The sequence below is a fragment of the Melanerpes formicivorus genome, unplaced genomic scaffold, assembly GCF_026170545.1.
Source record: "Melanerpes formicivorus ecotype bairdi unplaced genomic scaffold, bMelFor1.0.p_v2 SCAF_3, whole genome shotgun sequence".
In the NCBI taxonomy this organism is placed as follows: domain Eukaryota; kingdom Metazoa; phylum Chordata; class Aves; order Piciformes; family Picidae; genus Melanerpes; species Melanerpes formicivorus.
Window position 1 is genome coordinate 16,311,730 of NW_027142355.1, and position 26,145 is coordinate 16,337,874.

The window sequence follows — 26,145 nt, forward strand, 5'->3', positions numbered from 1 at the left end:
TGGTTTTGACATTAAGTGCAGCAACTGTACCAAGGTTTGTGCAAGATATTCATCACCTCTGCATTTTTATTTTTTTTTTGTACCATCAGTAGTAGCAGATACAGTGATGGGAGGAGCCCTTTCCTGAAGTGCATTGTATATTAAAAAAATGACTCAAAATTCCAAGCCTCTCATTCGGAAATTGTGAAGAACTAGGAAGCACTGATCAATACTCATGTTTAGGTTAAGCACATCCTTTCCACTGCAAATATAATCTCTCCAAAACATGCTTAGGCTTTTCTTAGTGCAGAATTCCATCTCTCAGAAGACTCAGTGGGGTCACAGCATGGATTCAGTTGTTTCTCTCTGTTTATGTGTAATTCTGCTATTGAACACATGAAGCTCTTTAAAGTTCTCCTTACTCTTTACATTAAAATATCTCACTGACATTGGAACTGGAAGCCTAGCAGTGGGTTTCCAAACATTCTTCTTTAAATAAGAAATATAATGCTAATTAAGTTGCAGTTTTTTTTATAAAATACTTTATTAAGAATAATAAGAGTAAACAAGGTTACAAAAATACCAACTTTATTAACTAGCAATGCCATTAATTACAGAGGATTTGTAATACAAGTCATAACCACAGTGTTCCCTTTTCATTAGGCATTCAGCTAGCTGTATTCCATGGGAGCATTATTTTTCCCACTTAAATATGAAAAAATACTCTTATCATACACTGAATTCTACAGGCAGGTCCCTGAAGTTAGACCCTATGTAAGGAAAGACCACACATAAATGCCCAAGAGTATGTTTAAAAAGGAACACTGTAAAATTTTAGGGTGAAAAGCCATGTTAGTTCCTGCCAGCAGCCCCAACATTCATAAAACATTAATACACCAGTGCATGTGCGGGAGGAAGAAAATAATCGATAAGGAAACAAGGCTAAACAACCAATCCAACAGATTTCATACAGGTTTGGGGGTCGGCTAGTTTTCAGCCAGCCTTCCAGAAGAGTGGTGATACAGTCTCACCTCCTATTGAAGCTGCTGCAGAGATGAGTATCTGTGTGCTTTTCAATGTACAAGGATGCATGCAGTTCAGTGCATGGCCATAGGAAAAGCACTGAGCAACTTTCAGCCCCCACTCTTTTGACAATCACATTCACTGATTTCAAGGGACATTTTGCCTGAGTAGACTTTGACCCTCAGAGATATATTTGGACCCTTGTCTGAAATGCACTAACTCAAGTGAGTAGCTCTGTCAAGTACATTGGCATTACTTGCATCAAGAGTTTGCAGAGTGCCTTGGAGAGTTTTAAACTAGAAAAGAAGATTTCAGCAATAGCAGCAAAAATCTATACCAGTACATTCTCAATGACAGATATGGTTTCTCTGAGGGTCATGAGATTTATGAGAGAAAAACAGATAGGGAAAAGGCTTCTTTAAGGAAAAAAGAAAGAAGCGTCAGCCAGTTCTAACACCCAAAGAAAAGCAGTAATTAAATCAAACTAACTTCAGTGGCACAAAACCTGCCCTTTGGTTTTAATTCCAAAATTTGTATCCAGTTATTACAGTTTTTAGAGACCAAGGATGGGTCACAGCAAGGAAAATGAAGATGAAATTCAATGGACTTTAAGAATGCCTTTAGATAAGTTCTGTACTCTTTAATTCTAACAGGAATAAAGTACAGACTCCACTGAAGTTAGTAAGAGGCTCTCCAGCAATTTAGATGGGCACTATATCAAGTTCTCTCATTATTACAGAGATAGGAATATTAGAACAGTGGAAAAAATACCTGTAAGAGTGTCCTTTCTTAAGAGAATCCTGTAGTTATAACAGTTGCCTGGTACGGTACCATTGGTACCAACAAGAAATATTCACAGGAATAAATGAAGTACAAGTTCATTACCTCATATCATTACTTTTCTCTTCTCTTGCTCATCAGTCTCACGTGCTCTCCATACTGAGACAGAGAGAGCAAGAGCACCTGATAAGCAAGTGCATATGAATATGTTATGTTCTGGAGCATCAACTCTGCACAATTTATTTTACTGAGGCACTGTCCAGAACAAACAGGTAAAAATTCTTATACGTTGTCTAACAAAACCCAGTATTTTTATCATTTTTTATATATATATATATATGCACATGTGTGTGTTTGTGTGTGTGTGTATAAAAAAAATCACAGTCTTCTGCACAGCAGAAGCTTATATCTCAAATGTTTTAGGATTTGATTGTTTTAGATAGACATAACAAAATGCCTGCAAATATAGTACAGTGAGCACATAGCAATTCTTAAAATACAAAGTGTGAACATGGAATTATATATTTTATCCACATTCTGCTTGTGAGTGAAAAAAAAAAATAAAAATAACCTCACTGGAATTTTTCAAAAGTGTCTCTTCAAAAGTTAATCCTTTCGATAAGATATGGTCAGTATATACTTGGTAAGAATACAACCTTCACATACATGGCAATAATTAACTGTAAATACAACAGGCTAAATCCTGCCCTCTTTTGGCCTGGTAAGTAAGAGAGTCCAAAAGAAGCATAAAGCCTTCAGAGGCAGCCAGAACAGATTGAGACAGACTATTTGTGTAGCATTCACAACCTTGGATACACTGTACAGAGAAGTCACATTTTGTCCAAAGAACCTATTTATATCAGGAGGAATTTCAGAAGCTCAGCTTGCTGAAAGGCTTCTTCCTATGTGCCAGTAGAATCTGCTGGATGCTTGACACAAATCTCAGCAAGCCAAGCCACTTAAGCATGGGACAAAATTCATCCCAGTTCACCAGAAGAGGTAAGCATATTTGAGTCCTCACTGAAGTCAAAGTGCACTGCTGGATAAAATAATTTGGTGAGTCAACATGAGGGCTGCCTCCCAAGACAGCTCCCCTGAAGTGGTTACTTTCTGCCAGGCAGAATTCAACCCTGCGTCTCCCGAACCTACACCACAGTGTCAGCTTAGTGGCTATAGAGTTGGAAATGATACACAGGCCACACAATTGGCTACTGGAAACATTTACAATTACATAGTCACAAGTCAAGTAACAGTGCAGTTACTTGTGCAATTACATGTACAGCAGTAAAACTAATAATTGGATATAAGATGCATCAATTTTCCAGATATTACATGGTAATAGGTGCCACCTATAATGACCTATTTGTATAATACTTTCAGCCATATAACTAGATGCCTACAAGAGAAGAGTGATTTTTCACAGATGCTGATTATCTGTTCCTTTTCCATGTCAACATAAAGGAAAATGATGACTCTACATACAGGCAGGAAAAAAAGTTATAATACTATTGGTGATGTTTTGCATACAAAATCATATCAATCACTGCTATCATTTTATCACCCTGAAAGGAATAATACAAAGGGTATCATTTTGTCCAAATCGAGGTTATGTTTTATTAAAGCTCTTAAGTCTCTGACAGACTACTGACGTATGTATTTTTTTTCCCAGTATTAAATCTCTCAGCCAGGTGCCAGAATCAATTATACTTTTTCCTGCTGTAAGTATGGAGTAACTTTCATGAAATAAATAGAATCAACCGAATTTTTAACACTTGTCTTTTGAGAAAGATTTGGGCATACTTGATTGAAATTTCTTTCAATGGCCCAAGTCTGCCAGTAGCTATTTAGGATTAATTTTTCAAACTGTATGAAAGCCTCTCTTTAGTGTTGTAAATTCACAGTTATTGCTGTGAGTAACTTTAAACAAATTGCTAAAAAAACCCACTGCTCATCATCCAAGAGGAGTTTTGATATATCTTAAGGGACTACTTGCACACTGAAGGAATCAAGTGCAGCACTAGAGTCCATAAGCACAGTCTAGAAGGAAATGATAGAGGCTTCTATGTGAACTCTGCTTATGGCAGAGTCCATCAAAATTAAAAAAGATTAATTTCTAAAGAGATTAATTTTTACTGATATATTGAAATATGATCTCTTATGCTGTCATTGACAGATGTATGTATCTCTCAGTAGGTCTTTTGTCATAGATGAAGAGAAATATATGGCTCATAGAAAGAATCAGATGTGTTAAATAAAACTATAATTTGTTTCACCTTCCAAGATAATCTGCAGAGCAGCAAAAAAGAGGTCATTTGATCTATTTCTACAAAACCATATATCGTCCAGTAATAATTTCTCCGCAAAATTGTTTACCCATTCAAGTATCTTCAGGAGATATGTCATCATAGTTGCATATGCTGTAAGTCACTCCAATATTTATAAAACAACACTGAGAGACAAAAACACCAAAAACACCCATAAATATTAAGAGAAGCTCAACAAACTTGACTATCAAGTAGTTGTAAAAAAAATTTTTGATCTTTACATTACACATTAATTTCACGACGTCCCAAGTCTTTCTTTGAATAGAAGTTGCTGAGTTTTTCAAGACTTTCTATAGGTCATCATAATCTTATGTATCCACCGGGAATAATATGATACCCGGACAAAAATCCCAGGACGATTTCGAATGGCACATCCACGGCCAGGAACAATGACACCAACCACTATCTTCAGTCTGTTCTGTTCACAAACCAAGGGACCACCATAATCTCGCTAGGAAAAAAAATAAACATAAAGAATGTCACTTAGAATCAAAGAATGGTTTGGGTTGGAAGGGACCGCCCAAAATCGTCTAGGCCAACCCCCTCTGCAGTAAGCAGGGGCATCCTCAACTAGATCAGGTTGCTCAGAACCTTGTTGAGCCACACCTTGAGTATCTCCAGGGATGAGGCCTCAAGTACCTCTCTGGGCTACTGTGTTCCAGTGTTCCACTACCCTCAAGTTAAAGAACATGCTTCTAACATCCAATATAAATCTCCTCTTCTCTAGTTTGAAACCACTGCCCCTTATCCTATCACTACAGGCCATTGTAAACAGTCTTGTTTCATCCTTCTTGTAGGCCCCATATCAACTACGGGAAGGCAGCTATTAGGTCTCCCCAGAGCCTTCTCTTCTCCAGGCTGAACAGCCTCGGCTCCCTCAGCCTGTTCTTGTAGGAGAGGTGTTCCAGTCCCCTGATCGTTTTTGCAGCCCTCCTCTGGACCTGTTCCATCAGGACCATTAGGGAAAACAAATGCTCTAGCCTTCTGAATAATGCTAAACCACAGTACATTTTGTGATCTTTCTTCTTCTCTCATAATTTATCAGCTCTGTTGTGTGGTGACGTCATTGTGTTTTGCATGCAAGGCTTTATTAGAATAATAAACCTTTATTAGAATAAACCAAACCAGGTTGGAAGAGACCTTCAAGATCATCGTGTCCAACCCATCAACCAATCCAACCCACCCAAACAGCTAACCCATGGCACCAAGTACCCCACCAAGTCTCCTCCTGAACACCTTCAATGACGGCGACTCCACCACCTCCCCGGGCAGCCCATTCCATAGCGCAATCACTCTTTCTGTATAGAACTTCTTCCTAACATCCAACCTGAACCTCCCCTGGCGCAGCCTGAGACTGTGTCCTCTTGTTCTGGTACTGGCTGTCTGGGAGAAGAGACCATCATCCGCCTGTCTACAACCTCCCTTCAGGTAGTTGTAGAGAGTGATAAGGTCACCCCTGAGTCTCCTCTTCTCCAGGCTGAGCAACCCCAGCTCCCTCAGCCTCTCCTCATAGGGCTTGTGTTCCAAACCCCTCACCAACTTTGTTGCTCTTCTCTGGACTCGTTACAGCAAGTCAACATCCTTCCTAAACTGAGGGGCCCAGAACTGGACACAGTACTCGAGGTGCAGCCTAACAAGTGCAGTGTACAGGGGCAGAATGACCTCCCTGCTCCTGCTGGCCACACAGTTCTTGATGCAGGCCAGGATGCCATTGGCCCTCTTGGCTGCCTGGGCACACTGCAGGCTCATGTTCAGCCTACCATCGACCAGTACCCCCAGGTCCCTCTCTGCCTGGCTGCTCTCCAGCCACTCTGACCCCAGCCTGTAGCACTGCATGGGGTTGTTGTGGCCAATGTGCAGAACCTGGCACTTGGATGTGTTAAATCTCATGCCGTTGGATTCTGCTCATCTGTCCAGCCTGTCGAGGTTCCTCTGCAGAGCCTCTCTACCCTCTAGCAGATCAACTCTTGCACCCAGCTTGGTGTCGTCAGCAAATTTACTGATGATGGACTCAATGCCCTCATCCAGATCATCAATAAAGATGTTAAAGAGCACAGGGCCCAGCACTGATCCTTGGGGCACACCACTAGTGACTGGCTGCCAGCTGGATGTGGCACCATTCACCACCACTCTCTGGGCTCGGCCATCCAGCCAGATCCTAACCCCTTGCAGTGTGCTCCCGTCCAAGCCATCGGCTGACAGCTTGGCCAGCAGTTTGCTATGGGGGACGGTGTCAAAGGCCTTGCTGAGGTCCAGGTAGACTACATCAACAGGCCTCCCCACATCCACCAGGCGGGTCACCTGATCATAGAAGGAGATCAGGTTGGTCAGGCAGGACCTGCCCTTCCTAAATCCATGCTGGCTAGGCCTGATCCCTTGGCCATCCTGTAAGTGCTGTGTTATTGCACTCAGGATGACTTGTTCCATGATCTTGCCTGGCACTGAGGTCAGGCTGACAGGCCTATAATTCCCTGGCTCATCCAACTGGCCCTTCTTATGGATGGGCACCACGTTGGCCAGCTTCCAGTCCTCTGGGACCTCACCAGTGAGCCAGGACTGCTGGAAAATTATGGAGAGTGTCTTGGCCAGCTCGTCTGCCAGCTCTCTCAGCACCCTAGGATGAATCCCATCTGGTCCCATGGACTTGTGGGGATCCAAGCTGCTAAGGAGAGTTCCAACCATCTCCTCATGGAACATAGGGAAACTGTGCAGCTCCCTGGCTCCTTCTGCCAGCTCTGCAGGCCAGCTGTCAGGAAGACGTTCTGCCCTTCTAGTAAAAATTGAGGCAAGTAGTTAGATTTACTCCAGTCTTGGCTGTCTACTCAACCAAAAGATACACACAGGCCACTTTAGCCCTTATGAAACAGAACACAAATTTGTTGCAATCTAATGAAGCATTTATCCATATTAATATATTTAGAATCCACGTAAAGCCTTGTACATCCTTTACCAGCGTGTTGGCATGGTGAGAGAGAAGCAAAAGAATCTCTCCCTGCTCTGTGGCAGAATACAGATCACTAGAAACATAAATTTTTTCCAATGCAAAAGATTTTTTTTTTTCTGTGTACAAGTTTAGTGCACACAAAACAGTTATGCTGATGGCTCCTAAGAATGAGGGTAAGGGTGATGAGACACTGAAACAGGTTGCCCAGGGAAGTTGTGGATGCCCCCTCCCTGGAAGTGTTCAAGGCGAGGTTGTATGAGGCCTTGAGCAATCTGGTCTAGTGGAAGGTGTCCCTGATCATGGCAGGGGGGATTGGAACTAGATGATCTTCAAGGTCCCTTCCAACCTAAAGCATTCTATGAATCTATGGATAAGAATGTATTAGGAAATGCAATATTTACCTCACAAGGCCCAGCACCAATGGTTTCAGCCACAGCACAGATTTCTGACTCGTTCACAGTGATCTTCCCTTTGAGATATTGGTTGCATTTCTCATTTCCCAAAATTAGCAGGTTTGCTACTCGGAGCAGGCCATCGTAATTGACTACTAGAATTAAAAGGAGAAAGAAAGCTTTATTCGGTTTTATGGGAAAAAAAAATAATTGAATATGCAATGTGGATAAGATCATGCTACTTTAGTTAGTGCATTCTCTCCAGTACTCATAGTTTTGACTATCCTTCCTGTCTTTTGCGTTTCTTATGCTTGCTAGAAATAAGCTTTGCAAGAAATTTGTTTGGTGTCCATGTCTCTTCAGTTTTCTGAGAACATCTAGTAAAATTTTTCAGATTAGAAGAAAGGGCTAAGCAATCAAATTTACACTACAATTCACCACAAGCTTGTCGCAAGAAATCAGAAGTGAGCCTGAGAATGTTTTCACTCCTATCAGTGGAGTGAGGATTTTGTTCCCTGCCTTTGCCTTAACTATGAGTTAACATGTAACATGCCTGACACAGTCTAGGGAAGACATGTGGCTTGAAAAATAATGTAGCAGAGTAGAGTTTTTCTCATTCTGCGCTGGGTCGGCTACACTGAATGACTTTGCGCCTGCAAGGGCAGAGCCGCAGCCTTGTGCAATCTCCATTCATCAGTGTGAAGGTCAGGAAGCAGGCGTCCTGTGGAGATTGCTCTTGCTCTACATGTCAAAAGACAAGCCTGTACAAGCTGTGAAGATAAATAAAAAGCCTGGACCTGCCTGTTCTTTGCACAGCCATCAAAAGAAAATGCCAAGCTTGCCCTTTACTGACTTACTATTCTGCTTTATTTTTTAAAAAAATGACTGCAACAGTTCTCCCTTCCCTGACCAGGATGCCGTGAGGATTATAGTAAATAGTGCATCAAATATAGTACAAAGTCTCTGGATGACAGATGTTATGTGTTTACTCTATTACATAACTCCACAACATTGCAAATTCCTTATCAGTTCTCTTAAGCTAAGCTCTCCTGTGATGCTGCACTGTGTTCCAGCCTGATTTCCCTGTCCCCTAGACAGCCATTCCCATCAAAGAGTGGCTAATGTGGCCATTCTGGGAACATCAAAGGCTGTCATCTGGGAGAGGGCTGGTACAGATTGCTTGCCACCCACAAAGAAATGCAGTATGATGGTTACAAAGAGGAGAGACTTAGAATTGCAGGATAGTTTTTCCTCTGATTCCAGGACAGCCTGGGTATGTTGCTGCTGCTAACTTGGGGTCTGTGGCAAAATGACGGTTGAGCACAGTAATTATTGGAGTACTTATTGTCAACTGGCAGCTATTAACTTTATTATCAACACATAATTAGCCAGATATAGTATTTACCAGACTAAATAAACGTCTGTTCTCCCACATATTTGTATTTACTTCACACTAAAACTGTGTTTAATAAACATTAGTAAGGTTGCAATGTCAAGTACCCAAAAGTTAGGAAATGCCAGACTTGGGCACTGTTTTTATGTATGTTAATTATCTCTCTGCTCATATGACTCTCGATTAGTTTTTCCAGTGCCCCTGTACTCAGCACTGGTGAGGGCATGCCTTGAGTACTGTTTTCACTCCAAGAAAAACATTGAGGTGCTGGGACAGGTCCAGGGAAGCTGGTGGAAGTTCTGGACAACAGTTATTAAGACAAACAGTCTGGAGAAAATGAAGCTGTGAGAGGAGACCTTATTGCTCTCTACAACTACCATAAAGGAGGTTGTTAGTGAATTGGATGTAGATCTCTTCTCCCTAGTAACAAGTGATAGGCTGAGAGGAATCTTGCGCCAGCAGGATATAGATTGGATGCAAGAAACTTCTGAACTGAAAAGAACAGGCTCCCCAGGGGGGCGGTTGAATCACCATACCCAGAGGTGTTTAAAAAGACTCTTAGATGTGTTGCTAAGGTTGTGGTGTAGCACCACATTTGGTAGTTAGATAACAGTTGGACTTGATGTTCTTTAAGGTGTTTTCCAGCCAAAACGATTCTATGATTCTGCACTTAGACAAAATGCTCAACGATCTTAAAAACTGGGAGGGGGGGAAGAAACTCCATTTTACAACAAGTGTTGGGACACTGTGGCATCAGGCAATACCAGCAGCCTCACCTATAGCAACAAGAGGAAGTAAGTTGTCAACGTATTCATTTAGTTTTTAAAAATAGTTTCTTACATCCAGTGTATCCCCATCCATAAACACTGCAACTGGTCTTCTCTGGAATGGTACACCCAGAAATGGGCAATCGGATTATTTCTACAAAATTTGTCAATATGGCAGGTCTGAAAAGAGAAAACAAACAGTAGGTAGTTACTTAGCTTTCTAAAATCATCTTCAAAGTGATGTTAAATCTGTTATAGACCACACCATTTAAAAACTGTGCCAATTCTTTCCCATGTTTGAAGAATATGATGGATTCTTTGTCTAGTTCTGGAGTCTCATAGTAAGGAGGACACAGAGCTGCTGGAGTGAGTCCAGAGGAAGGCCATCAAGATGATCCAAGAGCTAGGACACCTGTGTTGTGAGGACCGGTTGAGGCAGATGGGGCTGTTCAGCTAATGTGGAGGAAGTTTGAAAGCTCATATATACACAAGGATCTAAGTTACATTCTGATGCTTATTCTATAAATTGAAACCACAGACTGGTACATGTTTTAAAAAACCCCAAGCCAACAGAAAAACAAACAAAACACCAAAATCAAGAAAACACACAAACACAAAAAAAGGAACACAAACCAACAAACTAAAGCAACCAACCAACCAAAAAAATAAGCGCCCAAAACCTCCTAATAAACCTAAACTTGGTTATCAAGAAGAGAAAAAATAGGCATGATTTTTCAGAGGTAACCTCTATTTTCTGCATGTATCAAGTAAAATTTCCCATCATTGGAAGATTATGCAGACATCATCTGCAGTCTCAAAGACAGCAAAGAACTGAATTTGTAAGTCTCATTTAGGAGGAATCTTATTCATCAGTTGAAAATCCTGGAATCTGCAAGAACAGTTACTAACCTGCTAAGTTTCAGTAAAACCAAATCTGACCCTGTGGGGCCATATACCAACTGTGAGATGTTCAGGACTTGTCTGTGCTTCTCCTCTCCTTTTCCTTTGATATTATGGACTCCAAGCCAGGCTTTATAGTCTTTCAAATCTTTGTACCTAAATGAGGCAAAGCTGGTTAGGATTTTACTGTGTATAATAAAATCACTCAAAAATCTCTGCTTAATATGATTCTGCTAGAAGATGTTAAATAGTACTCTTCACCAGAAAGGGGCTTATGCTGCCAACTCCTATTCCAAAATCAGCCTGCTCAGATCTAAGTTTTTGGTCTGAAGCCATTGCATAATTTTATCTTTAACTGTTACTAAAATCTAATTTTTATTTCCTAATACTTCCCAAACATTTGGATCCTTAGACAGTATGAATCTTTGAACTTTTTGAGATTTGCCCAAGTTTCCTACTTTATTCTGTTCAGTTAAGCAAAAACGTGATTATTTTCGTAAAGAGGCCAACCATTACACTTGGAAAATATATTTATACTTCTATGTAAAATAACCAGAGCTCTTTTATATTAACAACAATAACAACAGAAAATACCAAGGTCCCACAGGACTCTTATATCAGAAAAGCATTCTTAGAGACAAACAGGTGGGAATACTGCTGCATTTAACTTGAAATGATGTGCTGATAAGTTCTGGAAAATAGTTGGATTTCAATACTGCAAAACTGCAGACTACTGTACCGAGAAGGGAAACATTGCCTTGCTGTCAGAACCCACTCTTCCTTTATCAAAGTGCCTCCACAGATATGTTTATTCCTGGGAAGAAAAAAAGAACAATACATTTTAAAAGGTTAAAAAACAAACAAAAAACTAGTAATAGTATAGTTTTCTACACAGTCAAAGAGTTTAGAGAGCACTTTTTCTCCCCACATCTTTTTTTCTGGTGAAAGGTGGATGAGTGACAGCCTGCAAAACTATGTCTCTGTCCTTTTCCTCTGCATTTTCAACACTTAAAGTAATATGACTTTGCAAAAAATTGCTCAAATGTGTAAAACCAGGAGAAAAGATAAATTCAGTGACTGATCATTTGTTGGTTTCAAAGCTGAATTTATAATGATACCTTATTTATTTATTTTTACTAAAAAAAAAAATAAAAGAAAAAAAGAAAAAGACACACTAATTATTTACAATAGGATCTGGACTGAAACCCTTCAAGCAAGTCCCCAAACTGCCACCAGATGTAAATGACATTTGGTCATTATTCATGTAGGCATTATTCAAAGCATTGACCTCAAGGTGGAAAGTTCCTATTTGATTGCAAACCCTGTGAGATTTCTGTCCCCACATACTTCAGTTGGAAACAATCTGCAATGTATGGCATCCTACATGTGATTACAGAAAACCTGCAACATAATATATCAAGTAAAATTAAGGCAATTAAGCATGACAGTCCTTTCAAAATTAAAGACAACTGTGGAATGTAGATTAATTAGTTTCCTTCTTTGTGCCCCCAAAATCACATTTATCTTCTGCAGCTCTTTGGAAAGTGAATCAGAATTGTCAGCAATTTGGGGAAAGCTTAAAAATCTCACAATTTATAAATTCAAATCACACAAATGTTCGAAGCTTTGCAGAGAACTTCTGGAAGGAGCCCAGACTCTATATGGAGTCCAAAGGCATCAGAAAAACACAGATGCTTGCCATTTTACTCTTAATAGTATTTTGGTTGAGAAACAAAATATCTGATCCAAAAGGCTGGATTCTTTTTTAAAATATGGATTCTGCCCAGTTTTATTGTAAAAATGCCACCATCAAGAGTATAATGTGTTCTTCCATGTTGTGTTTTCATCACTAATTAGCAAAAGGGTTTTATAAGTTTACATCATCTGCTTTAGAAGATTGACTAGCACATATAGGAAGCTTAAACTTCTTATTTTCATGGGAGACAAACCTAGAGCTGATTCCATGAAATACAAGAAATTAATCTCAATATACTTAAATATACCTGATAAGAGATTCTCGATTAGATATATAAGGAGATGTATTATTAGTTAATTTAGTATGTTGAGGCTGTTCAGCCTGGAGAAGAGAAGGCTCCATGGACACCTTCGAGCAGCTGTTCAGTACCTACAGAAGAGCTGGGAAGGGCCTTTTTACAAGGTCTTATAGTGACAGGATGAGAGGCAATGGTTTTGGCTTGGAAGAGGGGAGATTAAGATTCAAGAGTAGGGAGAAAGTTGTTACAGTAAGGGTGGTGAGACACTGGAACACATTGCCCAAGGAGGTCGTGGATGTCCCTTCCCTGGAGATGTTCAAGGCCAGGTTGCATGAGGCCTTGAGCAACCTGGTCTAGTGGAAAGTTTCCCTGCCCTTAGCAGGGTGTTGGAACTAGATGATCTTGAAGGTCCCTTCCAACCCAAACCATTCTATGGATCTATGAATCTCTAAACATTTAGAGGTGGACATTGGCCTTCACCATTCTCTTTACCTTTTAGATGTGTAGTTAGTTTTTTTGCAGAATGTCATGAAGTCATTAAGAATTTGTTTTCAGACAACATTCTATTTGCTTCCTTGGTAACAATACAAAATAAAACTACATATTTATGCCCACACGTAACACTTAAAAATATAATTTGCTGCAGCAGTATTCCAGGAATCTCTTTTTTCATAAAGGAGTCTCCAATTATTTAAACACTCATCTACTTACTGGAACTTTGTTTCATAGCACAAAATCTATGTTGAACTACCTTAATATTAGCTATCTAAATTTTAGGCATGTAGATGTAACTTGTCATACCTGTCTAAAAGTTCCTCACACATGAAGACTGCTTTAAAAACAGTGCAGAAATAAACTTTTCCAGAGGAAATTTTCCACCTATCTCACTATTTATGCTGTCTAATTAACTCTAGGAATAGAGTGATGTTGATCTAGAAATATATTTCTGGACCATCTGCTGGACTTCCAGAAAGTTCTAGGTCTGACTGTATCTCATAATATGCAAAGATTGCCAAGGATTGGAAGGAACCCCAGAATTTATCTGGTGATGAAGCAAGGTGGAAAATAAGTTTATCTTTTCCTTACTCCAATTTATCATTTAATACCTATCTTATAACAAGGTTTTATAAGAGGTGATGAACCATAATCCAATAGAATTGAGCTGTACTTCAGTCTGCAGTAGAAGACAAAATCTTTTTTAAAACTTTCTTTTTTTTGTTTTTCATAATAAAAGATATAGGGCTGATGCATGACATTTATCTCCTGTTATACATTAATGATTTACACTTCCAGACGATGAGTTGTGGGCCAGCCAAATCAAAGTAGGAAACAGTAATTCCATATTCTGTCTTTTTCACAGTAGTAAGCAAAGTGATGATCAGCCATAATGTAAGACACATTTCCAGCTGTACAAGCTACAGTCTTGTTTAACACAATGGAAAAGTTTTCTGTATAGATAGTACTTTAATATATTCATTTAATATTATATTAATATTTAATACATGCATTTTAATTATATGCAGTGCTATGAGCAGAAAACTAAATTTGACACAGGTATAAATCCTGAATCCAATTCTTCATGATTAAATCTATTACTGTTAAAGTGAAAATATTGATACTATTCTGAATTTATATGTAATGATCTGTAAAACAAACAGTTACATTTTGGATCCTATGCTAATGCAATTAAAAGATCTGCAGTAGCTAATGGAAAGAGCAGAGCACTATGAATGCTTTACAAGCTCATGTGTGTAAGCTAGGGATAAGAATTATTCACTGATAGAATGAATACTATGGAATCACCTGATGTTTCAGGAATGCTGATTTTCTGCTTTTACAGAATTTAAGTGCAGTCTAAAAGTATTCTTATCAAGGTTGTCATTCTTTGCAGTTCCAAAGCAAATATTCTAGTAGACATTGTCCTTCTAATCAAAGTGATAGTTACCTGTATGTCAAACTAACCACCCATCCTTCATTAGTTTGTGTTGGGATTCCATTTACCACTCTCAAATGTTTTGTTGAGGCACAAGGAATGACAGTATCTGAAAGCAGGTCCAGAGATCACATTTTACTAAAAACAGCGGTAGGAAACCTGTACAGTTGCACATAAGGACCACAAGAAGGTCAATATTTATTATTGATCAAATTTTCCTGTGTTAATGAAATACATTTCTAGAGCATCAAAACTACTTCAGTGAAGCTGGGTCAGCCTTTATATAAATACTCATAGGGAGTATAAAATGCGTGTAGCTAAGGAAGTTATCAGAGATTTACATAATTATAAAGCAAAGATTGAAAATAATTCTCACATCTCACCACTGGCAAGACAGCAAAGTACAAAGAGATAAAGAAGTATAATAAAGCTGTTCCACATTTTCCTCTTGTAAAAGCAATTTTTACCAACTTTTAGGGCTTTTTTTATCTTTAATGGTCTTTCTCTTGTTTCCCAGTTGGAAAGAAATGACTGGTCTTAAAGGATACAATACATGCACTGCAGACTTACCATCCAAGCTGGTTGTAGTAGGAGTTGTATCACCTTCACCTAGACAGACACAAAAGACAACCACAAAACAAAGTTTAAACACAACTGAAAAATTAATAGAGTTACAACTAAACAGCAAATGGCATATTGTTAATTTTAGTAGTCCACAAAGTTTTAACTTCAATGATTTCTTCAATACTCTGCAAAAGCACAATTTGGAAAGGTCTCACGAGAACACCAGATTTTGTTCCAAGAGAATGAAATAAGAATTAACAGGAGTTCCAAGTATTTTTCTTCTTGGCTGAATCCTGATTACATCAGGCTATCTATCCTGTTCAATTTACATGTTTCATTCAAACCTGAATGAAGTGCTGACAAATTAAGTTGTGACTTTTCTATAAGCTTTCAGGAAGTACATAAGTCAGGTGATTAAATCCAAATCAGACTTGATGAAAATTTTTCATTTTCTTAAAAATCTCTGAAACTTCAAATGTCCTTTTATGTTGCTATCAGCAAAAAATTATCCTCATAAAAATTTGTTCCCCAAAATCTGGTTTGGTTCTTCCATTGAGACTACAGCAGTTACGACAAGGTTGCTTCAGCTTGATTCTAAATTTTTGCCTTCAGTTACATCTGCACAGTGACATAGCATTAGGAGCTGGAGGCATAGGTGCAGCTACTGAAAATACGCACAGATTTTCGTTATTAAGAAAATAAATTCATATACATGAAAAGGCATAGACATATACATAGTTTTAAATGTTCATGTATATATACCTATGCATATGTGTGTGTATGCATGTACACGTATAAATATATCATAGAATCACAGAACAGTAGAGTTTGGAAGGGACCTCTGGAGATTATCTAGTCCAATTCCCCTGCCAAAGCAGGATCACCTAGAGCAGGCCACACAGGAATGCGTCCAAATTGCAGGCTTTGAAAGTCTCCAGAGAAAGAGACTTCACAACCTCTCTGCACAGCCTGTTCCAGTGCTCCATCACCATCAAAGTAAAGAATTTTTTCCTCATGTTGAGGTGGATCTTCCTATATCCCAGTTTGTACCCCTTGCCCCTTAGGCCGCACCTGGAGTCCTGTGTCCAGTTCTGGGCTCCTCAGTTTAGGAAGGATGTTGACTTGCTAGAACGAGTCCAGAGAAGGGCAACAAAGTTTGCCTAGGGTTTGGAACACAAGCCCTATGAGGAGAGGCTGAGGGAGCTGGGGTTGCTTAGCCTGGAGAAGAGGAGGCTCAGGGGTGACCTTATTGCTCTCTACAACTACCTGAAGGGAGGTTGTAGACAGGCGGATGTTGGTCTCTTTTCCCAGGCAGCCAGTACCAGAACAAGAGGACACAGTCTCAGGCTGTGCCAGGGGAGGTTTACGTTGGATGTTAGGAAGAAGGTCTATACAGAGAGAGTGATTGCCCATTGGAATGGGCTGCATGGGGAGGTGGTGGAGTCACCATCATTGGAGGTGTTCAGGAGGAGACTTGATGGGGTGCTTGGTGTCATGGTTTAGTTGTTTAGGTGGGTTGGACTGGTTGATGGGTTGGACGCGATGATCTTGAAGGCCTCTTCCAACCTGGTCTGGTATATTCTATTCTATTCTATTCTATTCTATTCTATTCTATTCTATTCTATTCTATTCTATTCTATTCTATTCTATTCCTATTGCAGGGCACCACTGAAAAAAGATTGGCACCTTCATCTTGACACCAACCCCTCAGATATTTATAAACAAGATCCTCACTCAGTCTTGTCTAGGCTAAAGAGACCCGGATGGTTCAGGTTTTCCTCATAAGACAGATGTTCCATTCCCTTAATCATCCTTGTAGCCTTCCATTGGACCCTCTCTACTGTTTCCCTGTCTCTGTTGAACTGGGAAGCCCAGAACTGGACATAATACTCCACATATGGTTTCATGAGGGCAGAGTAGAGGGGGAGGAGAACCTCCCTCAGCCTGCTGGCCATACTTTTCTTAATTCACCCCAGGATACCATTGACCTTCTTGGTCCCAAGGGCACATTGCAGTCTCATGGAAAACTTATTTTCCACTAAGACTCCAAGGTCCTTCTCCATGGAGCTGCTTTCCAGCAGAGGTCAGCCCCTCACCTCTACTTGTGCATGGTGTTGGTCCTCGCCAGGTGCAGGACTCTACACTTACACTTTATAAATATATATACATATTATTATATTATGTATATTATAATAGATATTGTGATGTGATGTGATATTTATTGTATTGTATTGTACTGTATCATAATGCAGTTTGAAGAAACCAGTTGAAGGTAGCAAGTAAGTATGCTTTGGTACTGCCAGAATTGTTTGTGTAATGGTTAAGCTGGTTAGCACTACCTGAGTGAACTGCTGATAGTGTAATACAAGTTACAACTGAAATCAAGACATATTCCACGTCCGTACTTTGCTTCTAAAAATCATAATCCTCACCCTTGCCTTATATCCTACAAATGCTTGCTCAGAGTATTTCCATTGATCCAGATAATGAACTCAGAGCAAATAAAATTTGTATTTCTTCAGCTGTTGTGCTTTATCTACATTGACAAAAATAACCTTTAGCACAGTTTGTTTACTTTTCACATAGATGCCAAAATATCACCTGAGACTTCACATATCACCTCATGAAAATGTTGCACTTCAGACTATAAGAAAATACAGCAGATTCGCTGCTAGGAATGAATGTAACATTATGCTTAAGCTCTTGAGATGACAGACATGCACTCAAAAGCCTGATGTTCTGTTTAAATGTTCTCCCAGGAGATACAGCACAATGGCTTAGAATTAAGAACTGAAGTGAAAAATGTTGAACATAAATGTGAATTGCATATTTTTAAGCATAAATCTCTCTTTTTCTACTTAACATCAAGTTGCTACTGAACTCCCCAGAATCTTTCTATCTGTTTATTTAATCTATTTAGATTTTTAACATGCAGCTTTGGAAGGGTGATGTTCCTATTTCTTGCCAAGAGTTAAATCATTCCATAAATATCTGAAAGCAGAATTTTATCTATATGGCACATACACACATGAGAGTACATATAGTGAGTTTTCCTAACTTTATAAACAAATACAAGTCACACAATGAGACGAAGAAGCTTGTAGAACAGAAGATAACTGTCCCTGGGTGTCTCGAGGCCACAGCCAGCATTCTGACCACCAGACAATTCTTTGTCTCCGTCCAGCCCTCAGTCAATAGCTAGATCTGTTGGAAAATGTTTGACCATCTGTAATAGCCCTTTTATGCTCCTACTGCATAAACAAGCCTTGAAATCTCCAAGCTGATCAAGGAAAAAGACCCCTCGTTCATGTATTGCACAAGCAGCTTCTGTCTGTTCCTTCTGAAGTCATGCACAACTGATTCTTGATTGAATTACACATATTCTGCTGCCACAAGTGGCAACAGAAAGGTAAGCACACGTATGAGACACCATGGCTTCACTGGGACTCCACAGCTGACAATGCCTGAGGCATACCAAGTACTCACATCGAGAAATAGGACAGTAATCCCAGGGAACGAGAGGATCATCTGTGTAACACCAGGGACCATGAAAATCATCATCTGGGTTGCGGCAATAGTTTTTCTTCAGTTTACTAACATCTGGTTCTCTGAATATTTGTATATGCCTAAAGGGAAAAAAATAAAAAAAAAAAATCAAAGTGCTGAAAAGCTTTATACTATAGCCCAAATTTTCAGAGGTTAAATGTTTCTTTGCCCCACATTGTAATATTAGCTGATTGAGAAGCCTACAGGTCAGAGTTTAGGGCTGGTTAAAATCAAAAGGAAGATGAGACCCAAATATTTGCTGGATCTGGGTCCAAGTTTCCTCTGGTTGGCATTTTTAAGCACTGTATCTGCTGGACAGCTGGGACATTTTCTTGCACTTGAGCTAAAATCCCTGGACACCCTCCAGAGTTACACTAACTAGAAGAGTGTCCATGTTCCCCTCAGCAAATCTGTAGGCTTCTCTGGTAACACAGGTATCTTCTCCCTGAAGATTAACAGCAGAATGGAGGACTGAATCTGCTAAAAAAGCTGAAACTTAGGCAAAGGAGACAAAAACACTGAACAGCAGGTAAGGAAAAGGATGAATGGAAAACATTAATGAGACACTTCAAAGGTGAAATTTTGGGGTGAAAATCTGAAGCAGAGAACACTGTTCATTTCTGTCTTGTTTAAAAGAATACAGGTTTCCTAAGTTACACCTGCACTGCTTTTTCAGTTCATAAACAACTATGCACGCTGCTTCTAGAACACCCATAACCAGACTGAGAATCATAACACCCTAAAGAAGTTGCCAGATGGAACATTTGTGGTAGTAAAGAAGAAAGTCTGATCTGTGCTCAAGATTATATGAATGCAATTGTGTCAAGCATCCAGTAGGTTCAAGCTGTTTCATTCACAGCTAAATCAACACTTATCAGACATTCAGATGTCATGATCTTGAACCTCTGCCTCCCTTACATGGACAGCACAGTGGAATATGCATGCTATCTCTGACCCTGTGTAGGGAAAAATACTGTTGGAAGGGATCTCCAAAGGTCGTTTAGACTAATCCTCCTGCAGTCAGCAGGCACATCCTCCACTAGATCAAGTTGCTCAGAGCCTTGTTGAGCCTGACCTTGAATATCTCCAGGCATGGGTCTTCAACTACCTCCCTGGCCAACCTGTTCCATAAAGCCCACTTGGTGATTCCAGATCATGTTACAGAAATCTGCCTTTTGCAATACAGCTTCCCCAAAGGCTTACCTTCTGATATACACATTTTCACCTGACTGACCATCAACAGAAGCTAAATTCCAGAGGGGAATGGCTGATACGTTAGGCATTATGGCTGTGATCATGAGCACTACCTCGACAACCAGTACCAAAGGTAATATAGACATAATCATATCAACTTCAGGAACTAAAAGAAAACAAAGGGAAAACTGTTTCTAGGCTACTAAACGTAGCAAAATTTTTGATGAATCTTTATTTTTATGCAGTACCTGTAAGTCATCACTCATGTCACTCCTGAGATTTATTAATCAGTTGTTCTGAACCAGCAGAGACAACATTGAGGAACTTGACAACTCACAACTTCTTTTGTACTTACCACTGACTCATTCTTACTTTAACAAATAAATGGTATTTCTACTGCCTGAATATGAAGCCAAAATAATAATAAATAATAGAAATCAACAGAAGTCACACTGGTAACATTTGTTGTTAGTGTTATTAGATCATAGACTTAAGATTCAGTTTCAGGCTGTTAAGAGACCTTAGGTGGTTTCAAGGGCAACCTTCTGCTTGAAGCACCATGAGCTATGAGATCAGATTCATGAGAGAACAATTGCTGACTTCATTTCTGCTATCATTTCATAGAACAAAACTTTCAAGAACAAACATGGGGTAAATCAGGCCAGTAAACTAAGCACTAAGAAACATCCCAAAGCCTGCAATTAGTGGTTAGCCTGAAGAAAAACATGTTGTGTAATATATTTAAACACCCAGGAAAAAAAAAAAAAAAAAAAAAAAAAAAAAAAAAAAAAGAAAGAAAGAAAAAATAACAGATATTAAAATCTCCGGGGCATAAGAGACTATTTTAGAATTGCTGCAGCAGAAAGAGATGCCATCTGGAGGCAGTATTTATTCAGGACTCACTCAACCATCTCTTTCTCTTTTGTGTAAACACACCTACGTAAGTCTTCAATATTCTTGTCCCATGTAGAGCAAGTCAGCCCAAATCTCGTTTTGGATAAATTCCCCATGTAACTCTTGCCATTGCCACGATAACAATCTGGGGTGGGGGGAAGGGAAGCAAAGAAAAGAAAAAACAGAGGGTTATTGTGCAACATTGAAAACTCTTCCTCTTTATCAGTAATCCAAACAAATAAAACTTATATTCAGCAAACACTATACAATATAAATCAGACAACTGAATAAATCAAATCAGAAATAAAATAGAAGAAAGTTTTAAAATATAGTTATGTAATCTCTTGCTTGAGGCTTCCATTCTCAACACAGTAGCATTTACAATGTTTTCTTACTTAGATAAAGTGGGAAAATCATTTCCATAAATAGGCAGTGTATGGTTAATTTAGAAGGGACACAGAGAATATTCTAAAAGTTGTCTGGAGCTGCTTGATACAAAACAAAGCAAAATTGCCCCCTTATTGCTCCCTTCTCAAAACCCAGACACTTTTAGCCTATATGAACTAACTTACCTTTGTGCAGATTCTGGATGCTGGCAGCAGTCTATAATTCTAGACTTAAATTATACTTTGGCAAAATCAAAAAACCAACATGACTTTCATTTTAATGTAATTCAAAATCTTGCCTGTTCACTCCAGCAGAAGTCATGTTTCATTCATAAGCTTTTATCACAAATCTTCTTGAGACCTCCTTTTGTATGAAGCATTTAATTTCATATTCATCAGTATTTTTACTTTTTGATAATTGATACTTTACAGAAAAATGCAGAATGAAAGTCATAGTTTAATCCTTTCTCTGATACAACTCTTCCAACTGCAACAGTTTCAAATTTTAAAGGACAAAATGGCTAAAATTTAAAGATGGAGTCCTTAATGCAGTCCTGTGTTGGGTCATTTGTCTCTTTTCCTGTTATGATTGACCTCAATTATAAGGATGTAATAATAGGGTAATACCAAGTCCTCATGAGAAAAATGTTTTCCTGAAGAGTCAGTTTGGATTTTACAGGCAGAGTCAGCAACCCGGACTTTACAGGCAGAAGCACCAACCTGAAACTAAGAGGCTATAATAGAAAGTTCCATGCGTTTTTTACAGCTTAACTCCTTTTAGACAAGGAGGTATAAAGGGAAAAAAAAAATAATATTTCAGCGGTCTCATATACAATTACAAAAAGACTGTGAATCAAAGGACTAATCTCAGCTCTGGAGAAAGATATTTCCAACCAAGAAAGGTAAGACAATGGAGCACATCTCCAGCTAATATAAAATGGCAGACACAAATCAACTTGTCTGAAAATCAGATCCAATTGCAAATCTTTGATGCAGGTTCCCCTGCTGGAATTGAAACTGAGAAATTCATCTCATTTACACCATAATGAATTTCAAGTATGCTAATAAAGGCAAAGAGGAACTACACAGGTGTAATCCAGATGTTTTGAGACAAACTTCTCCAGTTTTCCAGCCTGCCAGACTGCTTACCTACATTGGAACAGTACAGCACTCACTTAAAATCATGTTATCACCCTCCCCTCTGTTACCTTGTTCATTTGACACGTCACATTTAGGAATCTGGGAGCAATAACCAATACGGATGTTTGGGTCAGTGGTAAAACACCAGGGTGATTCAGATCCATCTGGATTTCGGCAGTAGTTCTCCCTCAAATCTCTATAAAAATAAATATGTTAGCTCACAGCAGTGATAACTTAAAAGCACTGATGCGTTCTTTTGCTTTTCATTACGAATTAGCAATAATACAGGCTTCATAAAGTCAGTATTTTACTGACCAGTGTCAAGTGCAAGGATATGAGGAGCCAGTAAGAATACAGTGTCCAGAAAAATAGAGAAATTGCAATGAGAATATGATTATGGGATTAATTTTGAGTGGACCTGTGTTTTGACTGGCTATAAGATTTCATTTGAAGGTTAACAATATTGTCAATATAGCTTATTTTTAATCAGGATTCTCAATTGAAATTTGCATGCAAGCTGACATTTGATACACTTGCAATCCATTACAAGTGCTTTTTAAATACAAACATTACCCAAGTGCTTAAAATTCCCTACACTTTAAATGATTCTGCTGAGTTTAGAGAAACATAGTCCTATAGACTGTCAGCAAATCATTTCAGAAACTGAATCTTGGAATATAAAAGAAATGCATGCTGAAATTTTATACAGCTGTTACCTTTAAAGTAGAAGCTAGTCACAAGGGAATGTCTTTAAATGTCTCTCACAGCTTGCGTGAAATCACCTAACCTCTTAAATGTAAGTTTTATTCTTCCATCTCCTGACAGTTGTTGCCATGTTCTGTGCATCTCCATTTTTTACTGTACTTTTCTGTCTGCAGCACTTACTGATAATAGAATATAGAAAGAATGGGCCTAATACTGTAATTTTTACTCATGTGAGCTTTGAACAGTAGTTCTATTGATTTTACTCAAGCTATTTGCTTGAGCAGCCACCATGCTCTGAAACATGGGCTGAATAAGCATCCCTAATATTGTCAGCTCCTCTGAACAAGTAGGAAAATAGTCAGCACTGCAGGAGAGCCTGCAGCAGGATTACACAGGTACTGCACAAACCGATTTAAGTGGTGGTTTGTCTAAGAAAAACCTGTGCAATCGGGTGCAAGCACTACATTCAAGCTGCTCCTGAGATGGACACAGGAAGCTCAGCGTCAGTCCTATTTTCTGTTACTCTGATAACTTTCAGGTTTTTAGTAGATGTGTTACAATGAATGGTATTGGATCAATAAACTGTTTAACAGTAGTGAAGGGAAAAAGATCACAAACCTAACTGTTTTGCTCAAACAAGTTATTGTCAGAATGACAATACAAACTCGAACTGGAATCTTTTCTTTACTTTGAAAGATCCAGACTGTTAATTTCCAGGTCAAGCCCAGACTGATATTTAGACAATAAAGATTTTTAATACAAATGAGGCTTTGGGTCCATGATGGTCAATTAGGTTTCCTCTATGCTGAGTGAAAAAAGGGACTGAAAGAGTATGACTAAAGTAACTGGCTCAGATAAGATTATTCACATCCTGGGAGTTTATATACTGTACAGAAATGTTAGATGACCCATGGCCCTTCAGGCAAAAGCACTCTGATTCATGCAAATACATTTTGTAATCAGACAGAAAAAAGATTAAAATTATGAAAGAGAAAAAAAAAAAAAAGAAATTTCAAGTATCACAAATATCAAGTGTTGCAAGAAGATTACACTTAGGTCACATTTAGGACATATTAAGTTTAAGTCCTTAACCAAATGGCAAACAAGCACTTACCGCCTTGAAACAAAAACAGTGGTAATGTACGAGCACTGTTAGGATCCGAGTCCCAATCTGGTGAATACATGCTTGATGAAAAAGTTTATAAAAACCCTTACAGTTTTATGCAGATTCATCTAGAACTAGTATTTTGAGATCTGAAGAACTTTTTCCCCCTCTATATTCAAATAGTTTTCAGTGAATGAATCAGATTGCAGCAGACACAGAGGTCCTTTGGTGGCATGAATTTCTAAACATTTGAAAACTAAGCTCTTTTCGCACTGCAGTAATACTCACTTGCACTTGAAGTTCTCAGGAGTGATGTTGTGCTGGTGAGGAAACTGTGAGTCCCACCTCTGGCACTGAATTCCACTCCATATGGTGTTGACTATGCCACGGTAACTCTCACCCTGTCCCTGAACGCACGTTGATGTCACAGCTGTTGCCTCTGTGGTATTCACAATGCTTTCATCTGCAGACCCGGAGAAGAAATGCTGTTTCATTTTCTTAAGACTGAGTCTAGCTCAGGATGTCAGGTTTGAAGTCTGCATTGCAGTTCAAATCATGGTAATTGGAGCTCTTTGGTGAAATTACCAATCTCTTGTCTTTTACAGAGTAACTTTCTCTATACATCCACATCCATGAAATCAAAATAGATGTTAGACCTTATGCTACTTTATCCACTTGCAAGCAATGAATTTGCCACACTTAAGAGCTTTTCTTTAGTGAGGCACCTGGCCTACGATATATCACTGAAGGTCAGGAGATATTCTTGGTTACTATTTGCTATTTAGCAAATATTTTCTCATTTGTTTAGTTTTACAAAATGGAGAGATGACCCATGTGCACTCTGTTAAACATGTTCATACCTGTCTGCAGAATTAAAATCCAGTTGGTTTTCTCCAAAGAATTCCCAAAATATCAAATCACAAAGGGAAAAAAAAGCAGATAAAATAAAATTTAAAAAATAAATGGAAAAGAGAAAAAGAAAGAGAGGGAAGTTCTATTATAATGTAATGTGCTAAATCCTCCTTGAAGTTTATCTTTTTATGCCTCATATAGTTGGGTGGATTGGGGGGGGGGGGGGGGAGGGAAGTGAAAGGAGAAAAAGCCCAGCTCTTGGAAATCAAAGATCATTATTCTCTATGGAGAGACAAATGTTTTAAAGACTAACAAATTCATCGGGCTCAAGATCTTTTACAGATGTTGATATACTCTGCATTCGCCCTGGTGTGGGCCGTCTTGAACTAAATTCAGAACAACAGTGGTTTTTGAAATGACTCATTCACATAACTTGAAAGTCCCTTTTTATTTCTTACGCAATTTCCATAATTGCAAATTAATGGCACAGATATTGCATCAGATATATAAAAAGTAGTACAAAACTAAAAAGCAACATTTCTACAATGTCCCAAAAAGCTCCCAACATAATCTTTTTGTAAGTAGCTGTCCATCGTTTGGCAATTGTTATTGTTCACAAGACTAATTTTATTAATTGCTTTCAAAGTATTATCTGCCAGCATTAAATATGTTAATAAAGTTGTATACTTAGTTTTCTTCAAATAGTCCAGTGACTAAAATAATATTTGTGTGTTACCCATAATGCACCTCATTCCTGGTAACTTGAGCCAGTGCTGTGAACTTGCAGAGAGTATGGATCTTAAGGAAACCAAATGTCATAACAGATGGGTCTGGCTGATTTGCTGTCTAATCTTCTATGTTAAAGATCACTTCTCTGTCAGATGAAAACATCAAATTGTGTACTTGAATTGTACATTTATCTATGCTGGAGAAAATTTCCCTTTTTCTCTTCATCTGGTTAATGTTTTTCATCGGTATTCTGTGGTCAAATTAATTCACTGTCCTTCTTTCCCAAGGCATTTTGTCTTCAAAGGTTGTCCTCTTACAGTACAGTTGTGAGCTCCAACTTCCTTCCAAAGTCCTTCAGCAGCAAGTATCATAAGCAGCCTTCGACAAGCTGACAAATACACCCTTTCTAGTGGATTCATCAATCAGGCTTGCAGCTAGTAACTATATCAGGTTTCTCATAGCTCTCTTCAGTCTGACCTTGAATATCTCCAGGGATGGGGCCTCAACTGCCTCCCTGGGCAGCATGTTCAAGTGTTCCACCACCCTTTTGGTAAAGAACTTCTTCCTAGCATCCTAAATCCTCACTATGTAGGCAAATATT

At 38.8% G+C, this 26,145-nt stretch overlaps 1 protein-coding gene across 1 annotated transcript in view; it reads right to left on the reverse strand.

Annotated features, from left to right (window-relative positions):
* Positions 1-498: 498 nt before the first annotated feature.
* The window catches only part of HGF (hepatocyte growth factor), a 66,591-nt gene continuing 40,944 nt past the window's right edge, over positions 499-26,145 (reverse strand). The window contains 11 exon segments of the mRNA XM_068167782.1: positions 499-4,557; positions 7,452-7,597; positions 9,676-9,782; positions 10,512-10,658; positions 11,242-11,316; positions 14,442-14,538; positions 15,000-15,038; positions 18,480-18,619; positions 20,670-20,772; positions 22,222-22,349; positions 24,252-24,426. Of these exon segments, the coding sequence (XP_068023883.1) occupies positions 4,387-4,557; positions 7,452-7,597; positions 9,676-9,782; positions 10,512-10,658; positions 11,242-11,316; positions 14,442-14,538; positions 15,000-15,038; positions 18,480-18,619; positions 20,670-20,772; positions 22,222-22,349; positions 24,252-24,426 (1,328 nt within the window). The 3' untranslated portion in view covers positions 499-4,386.